The sequence below is a fragment of the Corvus moneduloides genome, chromosome 15 (genome assembly GCF_009650955.1).
Source record: "Corvus moneduloides isolate bCorMon1 chromosome 15, bCorMon1.pri, whole genome shotgun sequence".
NCBI lineage: Eukaryota > Metazoa > Chordata > Aves > Passeriformes > Corvidae > Corvus > Corvus moneduloides.
In genome coordinates, this window is record NC_045490.1 from 4,265,272 (window position 1) to 4,287,995 (window position 22,724).

A 22,724-nucleotide genomic window follows, 5' to 3' on the forward strand; every position below is an offset into this window, starting at 1 on the left:
AGGGAGCAGGATTTTATGTACGCAGTGTTTGCTTGTTAGAGGCTTTCCTGGAACACGTGTCTGCAGCCTGAGTTCTTCTAAGCTCCAGTCTGGTAAAACAGAGGGGAGAAAGGCTAGAGCAGGTATTATCTTGTTAAATTGCTCAGAGCTTATTTAGATAAAGAATCACTCATTGCTTTTCTTAGTACATTGTACAGCTGCTTTTTTTTTTTTTCCTCAGTCATCTTTTTTGCATTTTGTACTTTGTTATTCTGATGATGCTGAAAGACAAAGAAATAAGCTCCTCTCCCTAATTCGCTCCCTAATTCACTCCAAAGAACGTACCATCTCTTTCTATTTCTTGTTAAAACCCAATTGTGTGCAATTTGTAGGAAATTGAAACCACATTTTTCACTTAACTTTCCAAAATTAAAATTTATGAGGAAAAAGAAGCAATAAAGCAGTTACAATCTGGTCATCTATTATTATCTCTGTGGTTGGAGTAGTTCCACATTTGAAGAAAGTGACACCAAAAGTTTATCAAGCCTGTATGTATCAGTAATTTCACTTCTCTTATTATTTCAAACCACAAGAACTGCTGAAGTTAGTATTATGCACTTGGAAATTATTTTGGTGAAAAAAGACTTGGGTGATCTATGAAAACAAAGCTTTTCTTCTAACTGAGAAACACAGAGCAATATTCATCTTCCTTGCTCATTCGTTTTAGAATATTGAGGTTAAAATAAATTTAACAAATTGTGCTCCTTAAGCTGATTTAACAGAACTTGTTGTGAAAAAGCTTAATTTTTCTCCAGATCTATTTCTATGTATGTGTTTCCCATTATTCTTCTGCTTTTGCTTTTGCATTTCCCCTCTGCTCTGAGAACAATGGGAATGACAGTCCAACGCCAGGAATCCCGACTGCTCCAGCTCTAGAATGTTAGTGGCACTTGCTTTAGTTTTCTCATTTTGCCTTTTTTGTCTCTGAATTAAAATCAAGCCAAATGATGGATGCCCATTACAATCAATTGTTTCAGACAAGCCACCAAAAGTATTGTAGGATTCATTTACATTTAATCAAATTACACTTTATTTGCAATTCAGGGAAATGAGAACTCTGCAGTAAATCAAATATTTCCTCTCCAAGGGCCCCATTCAGCAGAAAATATCCACAATCTTCCAAGCTGGTGCCTCAATGTATGTAGCAAATCTTCCAGTGGGAGGAGAGCTTGTGCCAACAAACCATCTATTGCAGTCTCTTTTCAATATTTTTAGGGTTGTGGACACGTAAATATTTTCCAGTGCAAATGCAGACGTTTGAACAATGAATTGTGCAGTGGCTTTAAACCAGCTGACAACAGACTTGCACCTCTCTCAGTTCCGTTTCATGGGCCACCAAGAAACAGTTGCAGGACTTCTGGGGTCCTGGAGTTTTGTACACCACAGGTTGGAAAATATTGCTTTTCCTCTGTGCAACCTGTTAGGAAATGGGAAGTTAATGACCGTCGCTGAATGTCATTTTGGGGGGGGTGAATCTTACATGTCTCCAAAAGCTTTCATGATGACTGGGAATAAATTAAGAATACAAATACATTAAAAAAAAAAAACTTCAAATAGAATAAATTCTACTTGAAGGCAATAGTACAGGGATGGGCAGATACTAATTTTTACCCATTAGTGCCTTTTGAAGTTGAAACGCTTTATGTGCTTGGAATGGGAGGTTATCATTGACTCACATCTCCTTTCCTCTGCAGTTTACTACTAAAAATTATGCCCAACAGGCGACTCTTTTACCCTTGCACAGCACAGAGAAAGAAATCTTGAATTTTGTTCTTTGTGATTATTTACAGATTTAGTTCACTAAAACTTGGCTGATTGCAGCACCTCAATGTCTCCTGATGCTATCAGACAGTTCAAACTGCAGGTCCAAGCACTGGTGAGCAGCAGGTTTTCTTCCAGTGGCAGAAAACCCTGTTTTGAGTCTCAGACTTCCTTTGTAATTTTGACCCTGTTACTTAAAGTCAGAATTTTAATTGCATTTAGAGTCCTGAAAGTTCATTTAGGTGCCTGCTGGGATTTTTAAATAGGCATAGGTACCTAAATTTTACGGTTTTGTGGCTGTTTGTTCCCCAGCTCTGAAACTGAGAAATAATTCAGGACTGCTATAAATTACAGGGAATGTATGATGCCAAATAATGTGGAAAGAGCTCTTAGGCAAAAACCACTGCATAGGTTCACAACAAAAAGGGTGACTTCATTCTTGCTGCTGGAAATACATCTTCTTTGCTGGGGAAATGTCCTGAAACTTAAGGTCTCCACAGCCATAATCTGATTAAAGTACAGAGCTAAAAAAATTCTGACCAGATCATGTAATATGTTCTTTAATCCGGTGAGATTTGAAAGCCTAAGAAATAATAAATAATGATTTGCATGCTTAGTAGTTGAATGTGATAAAAGTCAACCCTGAGTACTTTTTCAAGAGTACTTGAAACCAAATTCTGCCATCTGACACTTATGCCAGAGTTCAGTGGGTCAGTTTAGCTCATGGTGAATGGTGCCTGTAGAATAATATGGGATTTCACAGTATAAGAAGCTTTAAAACAGAGTTGGATTAGTCCCACCTCTCCCTTTCCAATTATTTAATTTCAGAATATTTGAATGTTAAGAAAAAGTATTTTTTTTCTAGTTTTGTTCAAGGTGCCCAGGAGATGGTGTATTTAGTTTCCTTTTATTTGTGTTTCAGTACTTCATGTTTTACTTTATACTTGTGATAAACTACTGCAATAGTAGTTTTTGAAGGGTGCTCTGTTGTGCTGCTGGTGTGGGGGGAATTGCAGAAGGAAAGGGAACAAAAGGAAATGACAGGTAGAGCAGGTGAATCCCAGGGGAATTTTTTTGCTTTTCTTTTGCTCATTCACTTTTGTTTTGTGCAACAAGCAAAGTTTGGAAGAAAAAGGTGACATTGCATTTCCCTTTGCTATTTCGAGAAAGCCTCAACCAGTTTGTGTGTCCTAGACTTAAATATCATTGCTGTGTCTCCTCCAGCTTTGGCTTTGGTGAGCAAGGATCCATCTGCTCCAGCAAGATGCACAGAACCTTGTCAGTGTCCATTTGTTACTCAATCAGCTGCAACTGAGATTTATTTCAATAACTGCTTTTACCACTGAATGTGTATCATGCTCAGGTAGGGAGGAGACCACACAGAACGTAGAAATCAAAGCCAAGAGAGTGAGAAAACCCCACTGGTGGGATTCTTCTCACACCTCTAAGGTGTGGTCAGCCCCCTGGCCGTGCCCAGCTGCCCATGGACATACATGAGCTGTCCAGCATCAACACAGGGCTTGCAGTGCAAAACCAGGGTGATTTTCTCTGAAGCCCAAGATATTGGACATTTTTGCAGTCCCATCCCTTTCCCTGTGTGCACCTCCATGAGGGAAGGTGTGCTGACAGAGAGGACGGGCTTGGCATGCACAGGGGCCATGTTGTAGGAGGGAAAATCTTCCCTGGAGCTGAGATACACTGCCCAGGAGAGCAGGAATCGGAGATGCCCCAGGGCAGTTGTGATGGAGCTGGTTTGGAGCAGGAGCATCAGTGCATCCTCTGTGCACACTAATTAACTGTGGCAGCCAGGTGCTTAATCCTTCACACACCCAGGACCTCCGTGGGTTTGTCTGTTTAAGCTCACTCTTGCATAGTGCTGATGGACCCAGAAGTGTATTTATGTCATTGCTTACTGCCTGGAAAGCTGCAAATCAGTTCCTGATAAATATGCCACTTCCAGCGAGATTAATGCTAAATTCCTCCTTTTAGAGCAGCAATTTGCAAATTGCTAAATTAGATTTTAGCATTCGAATACTCTTTTTTCATGTCACACTTGCAGCATCTTTGTTTTTATCACCTGATGATACTGTTTGTGTCGGTATTGAACTTTGAGGCATATTAATACAATACACATAGATTTTGGTGGCAATTTTTTATGACAACAGTTCTTATGAAATCTACTAGGAAAAAAAAAAAGTGTGCAGAATAATATAATCCATTACAGTGGAGTTTGCTTTTGTTTTGAATTGGATGGAAAGCAGGTATTTGTTTTATACAAGAGAAAATGGCAATACTATGCCACTCGGAAGGTATTTTATTGATAACTTCAGAGCTGAGATCTGAATTTTCCTATAGGCTGCCAATAATATCTAGAAAATTAGGAAATAAGTACAAGTGCATGATTTTAAACCTATGTGATGGTATCTGGTTATCCATCATAATTTTACATCTTTCACTCTATTTACTGATCATTTCAAAATCTTTAATCTGTTTATTCCACCTCTGTGTTAATTAGGGAAATTTTAATATTTCCAATTTAGGAAAAAATAATCCAATAACACTTAAAATATTTTTTTAGTCCTGTTAAAAGGAAGGTGGTTAGTTCTGGTGAGCCCTGCTGGAGTGCAGAAAGGTTTCAGCCACCCCAGAACAGTGTTAGTTGAGTACAGGGATGTGGTTACTCCTCTGGGGTGCCATCAACCAGCTCAGACGTTTTGATGCGTATCCCAAACTTCAGTGACCACCGAACCAAAGTTCATTCCTGCTGTAAATGAAATATTGGGAGTGTTTCATAACAGGACAGTGAGTTTCAGGCTGGTTCCTCACTTCCTTGCCTTTACAGCTTCTTTTTGAGATATCAGCTTTGTAGGCAAATGGATGTAACCTTGGATAGTTCAATTTCCACACTCACTTTCACTGGTTTACCGAGTGCATTCTAGATGGTAAATTGTGAGGGTGGAAGAGAGGCAGGATGAGAAGGGAGGGATAGAAGCAATTATTTTTGCTTCCTCTTCCCTTCTGCCTGTGAGGCTCTGGATTCCAGACCAGTGATCTCTCTGTAGGCACGTTCGAGGATACTTAGCTCGTGTTTGGGGACAGAGCTGCGGGATTTGTTGATCCCTCTGTAACTGACCAGCAAGGTGATCTAATGCCAATAATTTAGCAAAAGCCAGCTCAGCCCCAGAGCTCTCATTTTGTCAGGAGCACCAGCCCCTGACAGTATTTGCTCATCACCTCCAGCACATCCCCTCCTTTGCTGGGCCTCAGGCAGGCAGGGACCTGGCAGAGCTGTCCATGGGGCACTAATGGTTTGAGGGTGTGAAGATGGTTAACTGAGCTGTGCATTCAATTAAGATGAGTTTCTCAGTTAACAGGCACCCTGGGAAGAAATGAGTTACTTTCATTTCTGGGATTATGAGCACTTAATGGAGAAGACATTTCAGAATTCTGCCTGTGCTGCATGAGATAACCCTAAAATGCAGCACGGATTTTCAGCTTACTCCTCTAGCAAAAAAAAAAAAATAGCAACAAAACCTTGCCAGGTGAGAAGGAGAAATTGATGCTCGTGTGAGTTCTCTTAGAGTCAGGCTCATGGAGCTAAATGTAAAGTGGCATTGCATGCAAAGTTGGATTTTACTTTATGCTTTTCTTAAGGACTATCCCTTTGCTTGTGACTTGCCTATTTAAAATTATAATTCAAAAATGTAACTTAAACAATATTTATGATATTCTTTCTGTAAGACTTACAATGTGAGCGGAATATCTGAAAGATGGATGGCTCTGACTAGAGCTGGAGGCTTGGCCATCTGATGTGTATAGGCAGAAGACTAGCTAAACTTCAGCCAGTGTCAGTGTAGTTTCAGAAAATTTGCCAGAATGGTTCTGCTTTTAACTGGTTCAGGATCTTGGACAAAGTAAATTTAGGATGAGTTTGTGCTGAACCTAAATGAATAATAAGCACATTCAGGAGAAAAAAGGAAAATATAAATATTTCACACCAGTTTTGCACTGACATTGCTGAGAAATGGGGAGGAGGTTTGTGGGGATGATGCTTTGGTTTTGGGACTTCCCTTTGTATTGCAGCTTCCATGAAGAATAGGTGGTATCTTTTCTTGGGTACAATCAGTACAGTAAGAAATAACTTGGAAATTTTATTTGCCCCTTCTGATAGGAAAAGGAGAGGATATTTTGCTTCCAGTCCTGTATTGGTCAGGATCCTTGCAGTCACTTCAGAGGGAGGAGGGAAATGAATAAGAATTATCCTTCTGAGCCTACTGTACCTTGGTCTTTGGTAGATGCTTCATGCCATATTACTCCTTGCTTGTTTACTGACCTCCTCAGCAACTCACCTTGGTTAATGAATTAGTTTCGGTTAAATTACTTTCACATTTGGATAATTTTATTTTTACCAGCACCCAGTACTCCATTTGATTAAATTAAATCAAGCATGTAGTCAATCACCTTTCTGCCAAGAAAAGAGACAAAAGAATAAGAAAAGTCATTGCTGTGGTTTTCCATAATTTATAAGTTACCTAGGAAAGGAATTGAGGGGGTGTTAGTTTGGTCCTGGGGTAGGGCTGGTTGGTGCATGTAAGGCAAAAGCAATGCTGCATCTTTAAACAAGCTTAGGTTTCTTTAACTACTGAGCCTAACTCTGAGATCTCCCCTGCTGTGAGCCATAAGTTGCTTGTAGGCTTGTTCTAGAGAGTAATAAGTATTGTTGTTTAGCAATTGTGTTGTTGAAATTCAGCTCCACTATGTCTGACAGTATTTATCTAAAATACTTTCCCTGGTGCGTGCTCAAGTTCCAGTAAACCGTGTCTTATTGTGCGACCTTTTCATTTTCCAGTGAAAAGGGATCAGCTCGTCAGATAAAAGCTACAAGCTGAAGTACAGGAAAAATGCGTGCTCAGAAAATCCGAGCATGATTGAAAACAAGATGTGTTAAATCAATGCAGTTTATCGCCTGCCTATTCCTGGCAATTGCTGTTCTAAGCTCATTCTGAGCACACACTAGATGATAAAAGTATAGTGTCACAGTGCTCACTGGGGTGTGAGGGCAGGGAACATGTTTATCAGACAGGCTGGTATGATTTTTTTTTTTTTTTTACCCTTGATAACAGTTATTGTCAAAATTTTTGCAGAAAAAAACCCCCAAAGCCTGAACAATTATGGAAGCAGGTAGATACATCTGCTGCTGAAGTCAGAGACTATTGAAAGCTCTCAAATTATACATTTTTATTTAAATGTACAAACTAGAAAACAACAAACTCAATTGTTTTAATTTTAAACAATTTGCTGCATCATCCAGGGTATAGCCAAAATGGTCCTTTTTCTTTTGGGTGAAGCCTCACTGCAATTTCATGTAGACAAGTGAAAGCTAATATTTAGAAATAAAGGTGTTTGGAAACTATTATTTTCCCAAGGGATTTAAAATTAGTTATGGAGAGGGATTAAAGACCTAAATTAAACCTCACAGCAGGTCAGCCCTTTCCACGAGCACCACACCTATAATATTCATTACAGCTAGGCATAATTCATCTCGTTTTTATGATTCAGCTCTACTTGTATTTCCCTGTGAATCTCATTTTCAGAGATTTTGGATGTGAGCACTGGTGTTTTTCCAATTTTCTCTCTTGAAGATTCTTTTTTGCTCTGACCATAGTGCACTTGCATGTCAGAAGTCTGCAATTCTGAGAAACAGCCAAATTTAGGCTAAGATGCTTCTGATAGAAATTCACACAGGACACCGAGTTTTTCGTTTATGCATCCCCTGGTGATAATTATTTTTTTTAATAATCTGAAGAGATGATGAGAAATAACAAGGTTAACAGTGTGAGAGGCATTATTCAAAAGGAAGTATTTCTGCATACCAACAAGTTTCAGCAGTGATTTTCAATACTGTCTACCTCAAAGGAGTTTGTGAAAGGTGAAAAAAGGAAAAGACTTCCTGTATGTTATCCAAAATTATCCCTATGACAATTTTAAAGATGTCTGCACCTACATTGTGGAATTTGTGAAGTGCATGCAAAGGGAAAAAATGTTGAAAATATGCAGAATACAGAATGAAAGAAAAGGTTACATGAGGTGACTGTTTAGCATCTCCCACACTCTGTATGGTACATCTCTGCATCTGTTCCTGAGCCAACAGTTTAAAAATAAATGCAGTGTCTTTATTTTTAAAATGTTTTAAAGCAGGTCTAAATATAGATCTTATAACTAACCTTATGCAGCCATTATTTTAAATCTTGACTTGGATGCATTTCTGTGCTTGTGTTTATGTGTGCACATATATATATTTATTTATTTGAATGAAGGGACAACCCATTGAGAACCAGCCATTTTCAGTAAATCTTTTGCTGCATGCTCACATGCACTGCCAGAATATGTCTGAAAAACTGAAAAATATTCAGATGTAAATGCTGTTCTTCCCCTTTTTATAATGACTGCCAAAGATGCATCAATTAACCTGGACGGCCAGACGAAGTAACCAACATGCATTAATTTCCCTCTGGCCCTCTGTATGCACATCCCCAGTGAATTCTACCAGCCTGTTGTGAAATTGGGATGTTTAAATTCCAGTGCCTGAAACTGGACTCTGTTTCAGACTCCCTTAAGGCCAAATCTTCCCCATTAGACAAGAGGTCAGCGCAGTCAGAGGAAGAAGAAACTGTGAAGCTCACAAATTGTTTGACTTTTTTTTCCCCCCCAAGCCAGGTTGCTAAGAGTGAACTTTCAGAGTTGATGTGTTTGGAGAAAGCAACACATGATTCCTGCTAGACAGATCTCATAATTGCATTCTGTAACTTCCATAAAAAATTGGGGCTCAACACCTGCATTCCTTGCATCTTCAGCACCTCCATCTCTGGCTGCAGACAGTGAGCTGGGTTGGAAGGGAATTGCTCCTCTGATTCTAAGTTGCAGGAAAAAAATTGTTTTCAGGAAGAAAATATCACGCTGTCTATCATGTTTGTAATAACACTGATGAACACAGTGGAGCTGCCTCAAACACTGGCCTATTGCATCTTTAGTTCAAGTAAAGAGCAGTCACTAGGGAAACTCGGGAGATCTCTATCTTCAGTTTATCACTTGACTCACCTCTGCATTTTCCTCGCTGCTTGGTGCGTGCACATGGTGTCTGTTGGGGCATTACATGGCAATAAAATGTAGGAATTACATTTTGGATAACTCTATTTCTGATTTTCAAAAAATGACATAATGCCACGGTTTGATTTTAGAAGTGGAAACTCAGTGCACAGGGGCATGTTTAAGTACCAAGACCAGAAAACCAAGGAAATTCTGGGTTAGCACTGGAAGAGCCTTTCTAGCCCAGACCTTTCTGTGCAGGCTCTCGCTGTCCCACCCACTTCCGTTTTCCATTGCTTGTGGGAATAAACACTCCAGGGAAAGAAAACTTTAGAAAAAGCAAGACAAATTCACAACAACAACAACAACCAATAGCTCAAATGCTTGCATGTTTTCATTTAAGGAGCTTTAATTAGCAAAGGAAAAGTCTTTGCAGGGAGATTTGCAGAACAGACTTTTTCTCATTTGATGATGGGGTTTTGAAGTTTTTTTTTCTCTCTGTAGAGCAGGCAGAGAGAGGCCACTGTGCATAAGAGTTGGGTTTGGTGTCAGAATGTTGCTTTATAACACCATTCACTAGCACTGCTGTGCTGCAGGGCCTTAGTGAGGCATTTTAGTACGTGGAGTTTGACATTATTATGGTCTGTCCTGTCCTATTCCCATCTTCTGCAGTCAACGTTTTATTTTGTTAGGGTCAGGGGCTTGCAGCAGAAGTCTTTTGTGGCTGTGAGATGTTGAAACACAAACCTTTGTGTGTCTTGGCCACAGTCACCTTCTATTTATATTCTGATGAAGTTTCTCTAATTGGACAGGAAAAAAACCCCAAAACAACTGTTTTGAAGACCCCAAAGCCCCACATCTTTGACACTGCAGTTCAGGACCTGTCACAAGCTGTCTAATTTTGTTGTAGAGCCAAATTTACAAAATGAATTTGTGAAGAGACAGAGGAAGAGTCTAAAAAATCTTCCTCCATTCCACTGTTTCAGCGACTCCCTGGTTCACCACAGGAGCAAACGCTGTGGGATATTTAATTCCCATGTACAGCCTTTCCCTGAGTGTTTCACTTAAAACAATCAAGACCAGATTTCTCATCTGAGATAGGGACGGTCAGACCTGTGGACCTGAGGCAAATTTTTTTGTAGCCTTCAGGCTTTTATTTTTGGTTATTTGATCCCTCAGAGTCCCTTCCCTCTCCTTGCAGCCTTTTCCACTGGAAAAGCATATGGGAAGTTCAGAGGTCTAAGTGCTGCTTTCTCATTGGTTTTGGGTCAAACAGAATGAAAAAGAAACAAGGACTGAAAAATAAAAGGAGTAAATGAAACCATGAATGCATGGGAAACAAATTAACTGGATATGTTTTACATTCTGAAATATTTCCATAATGCTTCTATGTAGTGTGTGTTTATTTTTCTTTGAATAATAATGTTAAAATGTGTCTAATTCAATTACTCTGCATTTGCTGAATGAGTTTTCCTTGGTGAAGGGCTCTCCTACACTACCCCAAGGTACGAATTCCATACGATATTTGAACAGGTCCTTTTAATTGCTGATATTAAGTGTCGATCATTCTGCTGTAAGTTGGCAGCATGGCCAGAGAAACAAATTTCTCTCTCAGATACATCAGACAGTCATTCAATTAACAACCAAAGCTTTATTGACACAGTAGGAATTCATTATGTGAAATATTAAAAAAAGTCCTCCACTGACTAGTTAAAAAAAAATATATATAATTTTAAAGATGGTGGATTATCTGCATCTGGTTATTAAAATTACTTGTGCAGATTTTGAAATTATGGTTATGATGGAAACATTTTTTCTCAAAGGCATAAGCAGCATTTTTGTTGAAAAATAAACTGGACTTTGAAAAGATGAATATAATGTACACATCCTATTTCCATAGACATTGTGCATTTTCTTGATTAAAAGCCTTAGATTTTATGAGTTATGGCTTTAGACTTGCTGCATAAAGAGCTTCATGGCTTATTCTGTTGGAGTCTAATTCTAAAGAAAGTTCTTCCTCAAGGGTTTAAGAAGTAATTCATAAAATGGTAAGAATAATAAATATTGTGCCTCAACTCAGACACTAGGATAGATAGACAGATTTTGTACACCTGGGTGTAATTTTAGTTAATTCACACAAGAGACAGGCTGAAAGTTTATTGTTTGGAAGAAGAAAAATGGTTTAAATCTTGTATTTGCAAAAATGATTATATTAGCTTAAATGAAAATGCTACTCTATTAATGGCTTCAATAAGCTTTGCATTTGGAAAAGTATTTTAATAAAAAGTTACCTGAAGTTTACTGCAACTTAAAATATGTAAGTGAGGGAAAAGTACTTACCTTGATTTATATGTCTTTTGGAGGTGTAATTATTGGCTTTTTACTCACCTATGTAAAACAATGTACTTTTGTAAATGGATTTCTGGCCACTTTACTCCTTTTTTTTTCTTTCCACATAAAAAATAAGCACTGTCAATCAAAGAATTTTAAGGTTTATTTCCTCTTTAGAAATGATTGATAGCCTTTTAGATTTACAAGTTGACAAGTTAAAGGGTTCTATTGGTATAATTATGTACTAAATTCACAGTCTTTCAATTTAAATGTCCTTTTAAAACCACAAGATTATCATACCTGTATTTTGAAAAGTGGGCCAGTCAGTTTGGGTTGGTATACAAATTGCTTCCATTAGCCTTGGGACCTATTTGAATTTCATACAGTTTTTTAAAGTTAGCAGTACTTTCAATAGTACTTTTAAAATATAAGGTAATGGGAATGCATTTTAAGTACCGTGTGTGTTAGCTTGTTTTTCATGTATGGATGTCAAGAACACAAATAGAGAGTTTGTATTTCTAATTGATTCTTTTTTTCCAATCATGGAAAGAAAACTGTTATTTGAATTAGAGGACTGGGAGATGCCTTGTTGTGGATAGACTTCAACGACAGAGACCAATCACATGTTCTGGGGCAGAGGAAAACCTTGCAGGGAGATAGTGTCTGACCTTGTATCAGCTCTTCTGCAGTGCTTGGAGATGTGAATATCCCCTTTTCTTTGGAGTTTTTCCACCTCCTGGCACACAACTGGTCTGGCTTTAATGCTGAAGGTGGGGTTAAATACGTGAACAGATCTCTTTCACTGAGAGATGATTAATTACATTGGGGGTGTAAATGAACAAGGGCTGGAGGGCTGATAGTATCCAATCTGTGGTCAAGATGCCCAGGCACCTAAAGATCTCTTTTTTTTTTTCTTTTTTTAATTTTATCTAAGATTGAAAGGTTGAAGGGTTGTAGACTAATGAGTGGTATATGATAACAGCAGTTTAGGACCCAATCCTGCAGATTGCTGTGTGCATCCTCTCCCCACCACTAAAGTAAAGCTGAAGCTCTTTGAGGCAGAAAGTTTTCACTATCTCTCACAGTATGCTTGATGCCTTGTGAGATTGGACCATAAAATTAACATTTTTTTTGGCCATTTAGTTCAGAAAATACTCAGAGGAATTACTCTGTGGATTTCAAATGTGTTGAACGTGTAGGAAGATATGAGAAAATGACTGCTAACTCTGGGGGGATTTCAGAACTGGCCTCCATTTGTAATACTGCAGAATTTAGTAACTACTTTCCCAAAGGATCTAAAGGGAAAATGGCCATAAACTAGAATGAATTAGAGGAGAAACACATTTGACAGAACCACACTAAAATCTTTGAACATATTTGCAAAAGAAACGTAAATTTGAACTGTAGGGGTTTTTTTTTAATCTTCTCAGAGAACAGCTATTTTTCATAATAAATATAAATAGAAGTAAATTAATTTATTTGAAGAAGGTTTAAACTAAGCAGCCTTGCAAGTAAACTCAGGGGTAGTGAAACCAGGGGGTTCTAAACCAAGGTACAGTGATATTTTCTGCAAAACTACACAACAGAGAGGTCAGCATGGGCCAGGGTGGGAAAGGAAATGTGGGAAAGAAAAGGCCCCACCATCCCAAAATCAAAAAGGGCTCAAGAAGGGGAAAAGCCTTATTCTCACTCCTTCCATATAATGACCTGAATATAAATAAAAGGTCACATTCAGATATTCCTGATGAAAGGAAATGCCTGGAAAAACCCCAAAGAAGCAAGGAGAGTAGAGGGATGTCATGACCTCCAGGATATATAAAAGCTCTAAAAGTAAAATCCTGATGGATTTCTAGTCTGGTTACCATAATACTGTAAGACTGATTTCAGGATATGGTCAGAGGATTCCTTTCTGATATGAGAGGGATGTTGAGGTCCTGATGGAGCCTGTGCCTCTCCATCCAGTCCCCATCAGCCACACGTGTGTTTCACCATGTTGGGTAGGTCTGGATCCCCCCAACAGCACCTTCCTCTACCTCAGTCTGCATCAGCATTGCTGGATTTGCTTATGGAGATGGGATGTGCCAGGAGGAGATAAAAATCTGACCCTTTGGTTGCCAGCTGGACAATATGCTGTAGAAATTGGTTTGAAAATAACAATCATTTAAAGGGATTGTTTTGTGGGCTTGTTATGGAATGCCAATTAATTGCAAACAAGCCAGGGATTAGATATTGGTTTCATGAAAACGTGAAGATCTTTAACATTAGGAGTATGGAATTATGTTCTCTTCCCTTAAAACATGGAAATACAGACAGGTTATGGCATGTTAAGGCTGGGAGATGGAGTTTGATGCTAAATCTCTTTGCAATATTCAAATATCATCATTCTAGCCACATAATAAAGTTCATTATAAGACCCTGATAAAGATGTATGATATATTTGCAAATTAGTAAGCAAATTTTGTGCGAGAAATATATTTTTTTGATTTAATGAGCTAAGACAAGATAAGAAAAACTTTAAAGTGACTCAAAAATGAAAAAAATATGTTTTTTCCTCCACAAAAGAAAAGAAAAGGCTGAATATATAAAAATACACATTGGAATTGATTTTTTCCCCCCCATTTAACTCAAAAAATTCGAACAAATTGCTGTGGAATATTTCCACGTCTCTATTGGCATGGGAGAGTCAAGATGGGCTGTTGTTTAGAGATGCTCGAGAATACTTGACTGTTCCAGTTCACCAAAGCACTTAGGAAATTCTAAGCACATGTTGAAGTCTCACTAACATCTGAGTTTTAAAGTGATCATATGACTGGAAATATAGCTAGAAGGTCATTCAGCGCAGTCCCCTGTAATTATAGGCAATCATATAAAAAACATAATATGCTCAAATTTGCTTTGCTGAAAGCAAATGGGTGTAAGTATGTGCTTACAGATAAGCATGTGCTTAGAGGCTTGACACAATCAGAGCTTCCATTAATGCAGAGAGACCAGCATTTTCATGAAGATTAAAGTGTTCCACTTTCACCATTTCTCACCTCCATTTTATCGGACAAGGACTAGGGAAAGATGAACTAAAAACATTGATGTATTTTTTTTTTTTTAATTATTTAGTCTTATTAGTGGATCAGTTTAGTGCTGACTGGAGCCTAAGCTGCTGAAGTCAGTGTTGATGAGTAAAAAATAAAACCTTTGCCAAGACAAATGCCTGTATTTCAGAACAAAAATTGTGAGCATTGCGCATGGAGCAAATTAAATGTATAATGAAATTTGGAGCAAGAAAGACACTGGAATAGTTACTACTTTTGTTTTCCAATTACCTTCCTCATAGTATAAAAAACCCAACCTGAAACATGGGGTGTGAAGTATTTATCAAATTGGTTTCACTGTGGCTTTCAGAGATAGTAATTGCTTCCGCTTTGGAAGATGAATACAACATCCCCAAATCTTCCAGCAGCTTCGCTGGAGGAGCTGAAGTGGGAAGGCTCGGATTGAAGTCAAAGGACCAATCCCAAGCAGTGTTTGAACCAGGATTTCAGGCAGTGCTGGGTCCAGCCAAAGGGGATTTTGCCGTGGTCCTGCCGGGGTCTCGCGGTGCCTTTCCCGTTGTCACCTGAGCCCATTGCTGTGCCTTTGTCACATCACGCTGTTGTTTGTTGTTGTTTCAGCTCTGAACGAACCCACCATTGACTATGGTTTCCAAAGGTTACAGAAGGTTATCCCCCGGCACCCTGGTGACCCCGAACGCTTGCCAAAGGTCAGCACAAAGTTTATTGTTTTATTAAATATGGTAAAGATGGTTACTGCATGTTTTTGTCTGAAAGTGCAAGGCTCTGTAAATGTGATGGTCTTGGTTTGGTACCCAACCCAGATAAGCTGAAACAGACCCATGACCAAGGAAGCCCAATCAGCAACTCCCACTGGAGCCTTAGGAGAATTCTGCTGTCCTCTCAGTCACAGCCAGCTCAAACAGCTCTTGCCTTTCCTAAATGTGAATCATTCTCTGTGTTCTAAAATACTTAACAATGAACATCTTTTTTGGTTACCATTTTGGGACCTGAGCAGTGTTTTCATAGAATAATGATGCTTTTTGGTTTTGGTATCAGTAGCACTTGCCAGCATAATTTTGAGAACTTCACCATTGATAAAATCAAGTTAATTGGATGTGAGTCCATTGCTGCTGCATCATGTATTGGTTTAGGATAATAATGATTATATGCTGTTTTATTTCCGGATTGCTGATATAATTACAGCATTGTGTACTGAAGTGATGTTCCCATGAAAATTAGTGAGGGTTTTTGTTGATTTCTGTCAAGTAAAAGCTGGGGGAAAGACAGCATTGTTCAGACAGGCTTCTTGTACTGGGAAAACCCTGGGATTGCACTCAGATCTGTTCTTTCTACCTTGCAAGAATTTGCAGTGACTTTTGTGATATGCTGGAGAAAGAGATGGGGGATTTAAGTGTTGCTCATGTCCACAGGAACTCTGAGCAATAGTGGTGGGCTGGAGTCACTGTCTGTGGCCAGCTGCCACCACGTGTTTTATCTGCTGTTACTGAGTGAGCTGGGGAGTCAGAACACTCCCTATGGAAAAGAAAATGTGAATTTGCAATCCTGAGACACAGACAAATGAATTGTTCACTTAATGTACATCCAGTATAGCCTTTATGACTGGGCAATACTTGTGACCCTTCTTCTGTAGCTCCCTGAGCTGTCCAAAGGCTTTCATCAGAGATTGTTGTAGGCTTCGATTAGTTACATTTCTAAAGTGTTTGAAAGGTGAGAAGATTTCCTAAACACTGGAACTTAATTTGTTTAATTCCTTGAAAGAAATAAAATTCAGTGTGTGACTTTTTTTACAGGTTTATTCAGTCCTTTATCTTGCCTAGGAAGGCTGCAGGCTGTGGTTTTGGGGTCGCTGATGTGTTGTCCTTCCCTCTTACCATCAGAGAAACATGCTGTCCTGGAGAGTTACACTTACCATTGGCTCTGTTCACCCTCTGCAAGCTGTCCTTTTCCCTAACATTTGGACCGACTTGCAGCAGGACACAGCTTTCATGGCTTGTCAAGTTTCACTCCAGAGGTGCAACCCTTTCCAAAGGAAGAGAGCATCCTTCTGTAGGGGCATTTTTTTTTTTTAATCTCTATCCTGCCTCTGCTGCCAAATGTGCTTCTGGAGAAAAACAGTTTCTCAGAAAAGAAGAAGCCAGCCTTCACTATGCACCAGGCATTTGGAAGGCCCCAAAAAAATGCTGCACAAAACTTCCCTAAACCCAACATTCCAGCCGACTAGGAGATGGCCATGGATTTTATTTAAAGCAGGAAATTCAAGTAAAATAAGACTGGGAAATTCCAAATTGGGTCATGTGGCCAGGGATTGTGGTGCATCACCAACTTCCATAGGAACTGGGCTCCTTTTAGACACCTGAGGCACCGAGGGGGTCCCCAGCAGTACCCCTTTGTGCTGGTGTGGGAAAGTGGGAATGCAGCCTCCAGGCTGAGCACCCTCCACTTTCCCATTTTGACTGAGACTGGTACCACATATTCCTGCTGCATGTCATGGGACATAAAAGCAGGCAGAAGAAAGCTTCTGCTAGCTCCATATCCTGACTCCAAAATTTAGCAGGTATTTATGGATAAGGTATGAGACTGAGAGTTAGCACTGAGTCATCTGTCCCCTCCTATACCCTCTTGGCTTCATGTGCTTCTTTGGAGTACCTTTTGAACCAGTTTTTCAGACCTTTAAATCAAGGGAAATTGTGGCTATGTATGCAGAGGTAAGATGTGATGACGTAAAAAAAAGGTTACTTCTTAAGGGTTGGACAAACTCAGTGAAGAAACTGGTAACACTGGGCAAGCTTAGAGGGAAACAAGATGAAGACAGGACCTTTTTTTTCTGTCTTTGGGTAATTCCTTCTGTGCAAGCTTGAAGGTTGGACCTCAAGTTCAAGTCTCATTAATATGCCACGCACAGAGGCTGAATGCAGCAGGGGTTGGCACATGTCGACTTCTGTATTTGAGGCAGTGATGGTTCAATTCCCAGCATCGCTTGCTGGCTCCAGGATCATCATCAAGGACGCTGTGAGCCTCTGTGCTGGTGAGCACTGCACAGTGCTCTTCCCCATGTCATTAAACCAGGAAGGGCTTTGGCACTTTTCCACTACAGACAATTCTCAGTGGCTACTTAGAGGAGTGTTGGAAGCCATATGGCTCCCACAGTGGAACCACGGGCAGAAAGGGCAAATGTTCGAGAGAAACAGCAGAGAGGAGAGCAGTGCTCAGAGCTTTCAAAATCCTTCCCTCCGTTTTCCCCGTTGTCCTCACAGGGTATCGTCACTTTCTATTAATGAAAAAGCTTGTGCCTTTGTATTAAATAAATAAAACAGATCATATTTCTCTAATTGCTTCTAGGGTTCGTGGCCATTATTCCATTGAAATATTACTGGTGAATTAGAGATCTTTCCAGAGGTAGAAATGGTTATAATTTTTGTGTTCATAAGGGCATGCTGCCCTTCCCATGGACCATCAAGAGCATTCTGCTCTGTGACTTATCCCTGCAGTCAAGGAGAATTGTTGAGGCCATCAAGTGAGTGTTAGCACATGCTCTGCCCTCCAGGATGGAGTTAGCAGCATTTCTAAAACCACTGAGGCTGTTTGAGAAGCTTGATCTCCAGAAGTTTAGAACCAGTACTTTCAGAAGTGCTCAAAATTTATGCTCAGGATGAATTTTTTTAAATGTTCCAACTATATCCTGGAAGAAGGCAAAGAAAGAAGCCAGATTTTAAAAAATAATTTCTCCTTCTCAGTGCTTCGTTAGCCAAATTCCAGTAGAGAATGCCCTCCCACAGCAAAGAGAATGGGAGCACCTGGGAACTAGGGTCTTTGGACTGCAAGATTGACAGCTGATGTGCTTAAAGCAGAAATGCAGTATATAGTTTCTGGAGAAAAGAGTGGGAGCTAATGTTGGCAGCTGAACTATGAAGCCAGCTTGAACCAGAATCCTGCTCCTTCCTTGTGCAGAGCAGGTCAAGGAAGGCAGCCAGTGGAGGGAGATGTGCATGTCTGTACAGACACCCCCATGCCCACAAGCACCAGGAGCAGTGACAAGATGTGGTGGGATTAGCACCCAAAGCTTGTAGTGAGATCAAGTACCAGGAGTGTGCTGGGCAGTGTAGCCTGTCCTTTCTAATACAGACAGGAGGCAGATCAGAGGAAACAAGAGATCTCTGGGGACAAGTGAAAATGTGATGCTAAGGTTGAGAAATGGTGTCATTGTCCTGCAGGAGCAGTCTGTAGAGAGCCTGTGTGGAGCTGGGAACAGCCCTGCACATGTGTGTGCCCCATTTCCATCTCGTGTGTTTGCACACAGGCACACAAATGCACTCGTGTTGTTGGTTCCTGTGCACATAAACTGCAGTGGAGATCACTGAAGAGTTCAGATCACAACAACATGTTGAGTCTATTAAGGTTCATTCATGTAACTACCCTGCAATCCTTAAAATAAATCCCTGGCAGACACGTTGCAATTCTGCAATTTTGTTAAAACTCCACAGCTAGAGCTGTAAAACAGCTTCAACTGTGAGCTAGATTTGAAACACATCCATCCTAAATGATTTAATAACAACAATTCCTCTTTATATGCAATTTCCTAGATTTTATTTGCCATTTTCACCACTCCTACAACTCATCACTTGTATTTAGATTAAGCAGAAGATTGTTCACTCTGTATTTGAGGAGCGAGTCATTGCGTCAACCCCCTCTGTGATCTGATGTCCTCTCCCTCCCAGTCTGTTCCTTCAGGGTTCTCTAGGAGACCCCTTACCCCTCCTGAAAGGGACCTTTACTTCTGGTTTCTCTTCATGTAGATGAAAGTGAAGCTTCTCTCTCTAGTGCACAGGGGCCTCCCTGCTGTGCTGAGAGCACAGGTAACCAGAATCCTCCTTCCCTTCAGCTCCTTTTCTCTGGTCAGTCATTAAACCCCCCCAAGACATAGCCCACCTCCTCATTTAGGCCACTAATAGAAGACATGTGGTTATTAGGAATCAGAGGCTGGCAAAAGCAGTTGTCTTTTTCTGTATGGAATCCCACAGATCTGCCCTTTATCCATCGTGACATGGGTAGTGTTTATATTGCAAATAAGGGTTGTCTCTAAACGTGGGTGGTTGGCCCAGGCTTGCTAGCAGAGGTTAAAATAGCAATGAAGACAATGAAGCTCAGGTTTGCTGCTTCAGACAGGCCCAATGGAAATTCCAGAAAGGATTGCCATCTGCTAACACAACATATACTGTGTTTTAACCTAAGTTAGTAATTTTCAGCTAAGAAAGCACCATTTCTTTTTTCCCCACCCAGTGTAAAAAGAGAATCGGAAAACTTTTATACTAAGTGTGGGCAGGAAAGGGGAGCATGTAAAGAGGAGCTCTTGGAGCTCATCTGTACAGCAAGGAGGTCCATGGGATGTGCTTGGAGGTTTCTACGTTCTACTGTAAAATTTACAGAAATGTGAGATCAGAGTTAAGGTTGGTATTGAACCCTCACCAGTTGGGGTTTTTTAAGTTTCCTAACAATTTGAGCCCTTAGTTGGTTGAGGAGCTCGTTTAGGTTGCTGAGGTCTGATATTTTGTTTATCCTATGGAAAATATTCAGCGAGACAGCATCAAAACTTTTGAGATGGCGAGGTACCTGTGAAAATATCACCTTTATGGGGTGGTGGATGTCAGAGGGGTGTCTGGGAATATGCAGAGAGTCTGAAAGGAGAGAGCAAAGGGACAGACTGCTCGCTGAAGGGCAGAGCCAGCACACAGGGCTGGCAAGGAGCCCTTTCCTTTCTGAAGGTCAGCAGTATGCACACACATTTCAGTGAGCTTTCTTTATAACTGGGTCAGCATTTACTCAGCAAATGATTAGAGCAGATGGTGTAATTTAGAATCTATGGCAAAACTTTTAATAGATCAGGGCTAACATGATGACAAGGAGCTCTGTGCCATTCTCCACTCCCACTTTCTGCTTTGCCTTGGGGTAAAAATCATGCCTGGGATTGGATCTTCTAGTCTGCACATTCCATCTGAGCCACTCAAACCACTTGTTTGAACATCCTGTAGGAGGGATCCCCACATTTCTCTGTTCCTGTATCCTCATCCTGGTTGGTTTCAAATACAACAATTAACTGAGGATGGCAGGAAGACACCAAACAGGTAAACACAGTCCCTTCGAGGAGCAGGTTTTGAAGGAAAAAGCCACAGTTTGAAGAAAGTAACAAGAGCTGCATTTGTGTATTTTGCTCCATGGAGCTGAAAATATCTAGTAAATTGATCCCGTGGGAGTAATAAATACACATTACTTTATCTTGTACTTCATGTCCTATACCCCTGAGCCTTGATAGAACAACACCACTTAATAGACTTAAAAAAAGAGTAATTACAGTCATTGGTTGTGTGATATTTCAGCCCTTCCAGCCCTGCCTGACCTTCTAATTTAGCTCACCGTGTCTAACTAATGCATTTATATTCATCTTTTATGAAGCATGTGTAGTACAAAATTGACTTTGCAGCCTTTAGCAAGCTGTCTTACCAGGTTTAGGATCTGGTTAGTACAGTGTACTGTATAGCATATGTACATTTACAGCAGAATTTTGCATGCATATGGTTCTGATAATCTATTATTTTTTATCCTTTTGGAAATAAAATAAAAAATATTTTTTTCCATTTCATCCTCCCCTCCCCTTTTTTAAAGCTTTTATTCATTGCGGCATTATTTACAGCTAAACATGCGGGCAGAAAGATGCAAGCATTTTTAAAATGATTACCACTAATGTTTCTACTTGTCAGAAGTGCTTAAATTTTCCTGCACTTTGTCTAAAAACTTAGCACTTTTACCTTTTAAGCATTACAAATTTCTAAGATCTTACCAAGCTGATTTACAAACACGGCTGACAGTTTATGATGAATGATGTTGCAAAATGTGCAATATGTTTCTCTGTCATTTCTATGCATGTATATATTAGGAGGAAGATTAAGAAGAGAGAGAACCCCCCTCTGAAAGAAACCCTTGAGTTAGAGAGCACACACACAAATCTCTCTCCTGTGTTTCCTCATAACTTCCTGCTCACTTCACTCATCCAGTGGAGCACAATTGTTCTCTGTGCATTTTCTCCCACCATATGGTATCCTCATTACCATACACTAAGGGTCCATATGGGGAACTTGTGAAGTGAACTGTATTCATTTTAGCTGCCAGATGAGCAGCCTTTTGCTTTGCAAGCTTAGCTTAAGTCATCTGCTGTCTTTATGTTGTTATGGCAACACAGCACCAATAAAAAATTCTAATCTACTGTAAGTGTCTGGGATCACAGTATTTTAAATGCTCCCCGTAACTGTCCTCCGAGTGAGGAGCTTGTTCTCTCCGTGGGACAAAGGGTTATTGTCAACTCCAGCAGGTGGCAGTAAAGAAATTGTTTCTTTTTTTCTTTAACCTTTCATAAAAATATCTATTTTTCCATTTCCCCCTTATCCACTCACCTCAGAAAGTCATAGAATTACACAACACAGTCAGTCCTTTACATACCGAGGATTTCTGATGCTCAGGTAGGAACTGCAGGTGATACTCTTAGGTTACAGCTCAAATATTAGAGACCAAAGAATGAAACTGTGGAGGCAGCTCATGCACTTTATTGGCAGAGATCCAGGCTCAAGTACCACTTCACCAGGACTCTGATGCCTCCATAGCCACACAGCTATGTTCAGTTTTGGAGCTGTTTTCTAGCTTCTAGCTACATTTCCAAACTCCTGAATCAAACACAAAGCTAATTAAGAATATCTTATATTAATGGAAATAGGCAGCAGCATCCTTAAATATAAATCATTTTCACCTCTGCAGGCCACATGATACGTTGCATCTCTGTCTCTCTGTCTGCATCGAAAGTGAACGTTTGTAGTCTCAGTTCATCAGTTCACATTAGCCTCATGCTGAATATTTAAACACAGAACAATTTGAACACACCATGAAGAGAGACAGTGACTGCACTTTCACTTGGAACAGCAAGAGCTCATCTAATAATAATTTAGTAAATCAGCCATTTAGTGGCTCAGTTGTATACTGTATTGTGCCAAGTAATATTCAGTTCAACTGTATGCTGGTGAAATGGAAATTCAGACTCCAGTCATGTGTCGCTTTTTTTGTGCAATGGAGAGATGAAGTGGAAAACCACCCTCCCAACAGACTGTTTGAATGTAGTGATTTATCAAAAATAGAGCAAAGTGACAATATAAGCAGGATTTGGTGGTACGGGGTACAATCTATTCTAATTAGGCTTTTATTATTGTGGTTTATCCTGTGCAGATTATTTGATAATTCAGGATTTGCACTTACCTCTTCAGTTTGTTTTATATATGGGCAGAGAGCAGATCTATGTAGTTACAGCCTAGTTACAGTCCTTTAAGGCCCAGTCGTCTGGGAACCCTGGTGAGCCCTTTATAGCCTTATTTTGAGCCCTGGCTCTCAGGGAACACAGGAACA

General features: G+C 39.9%; 1 protein-coding gene across 9 annotated transcripts in view; it reads left to right on the forward strand.

Moving 5' to 3' along the window:
- EBF1 (EBF transcription factor 1) overlaps positions 1–22,724 on the forward strand; it is a 271,263-nt gene that overhangs the window by 225,297 nt on the left and 23,242 nt on the right. For all 9 annotated transcript variants that reach the window (XM_032124832.1, XM_032124833.1, XM_032124834.1 and 6 more), the window contains exon 11: positions 14,883–14,971. In XM_032124832.1, coding sequence (XP_031980723.1) covers positions 14,883–14,971 — 89 coding nt within the window. The remainder of the gene's footprint in view (positions 1–14,882; positions 14,972–22,724) is intronic.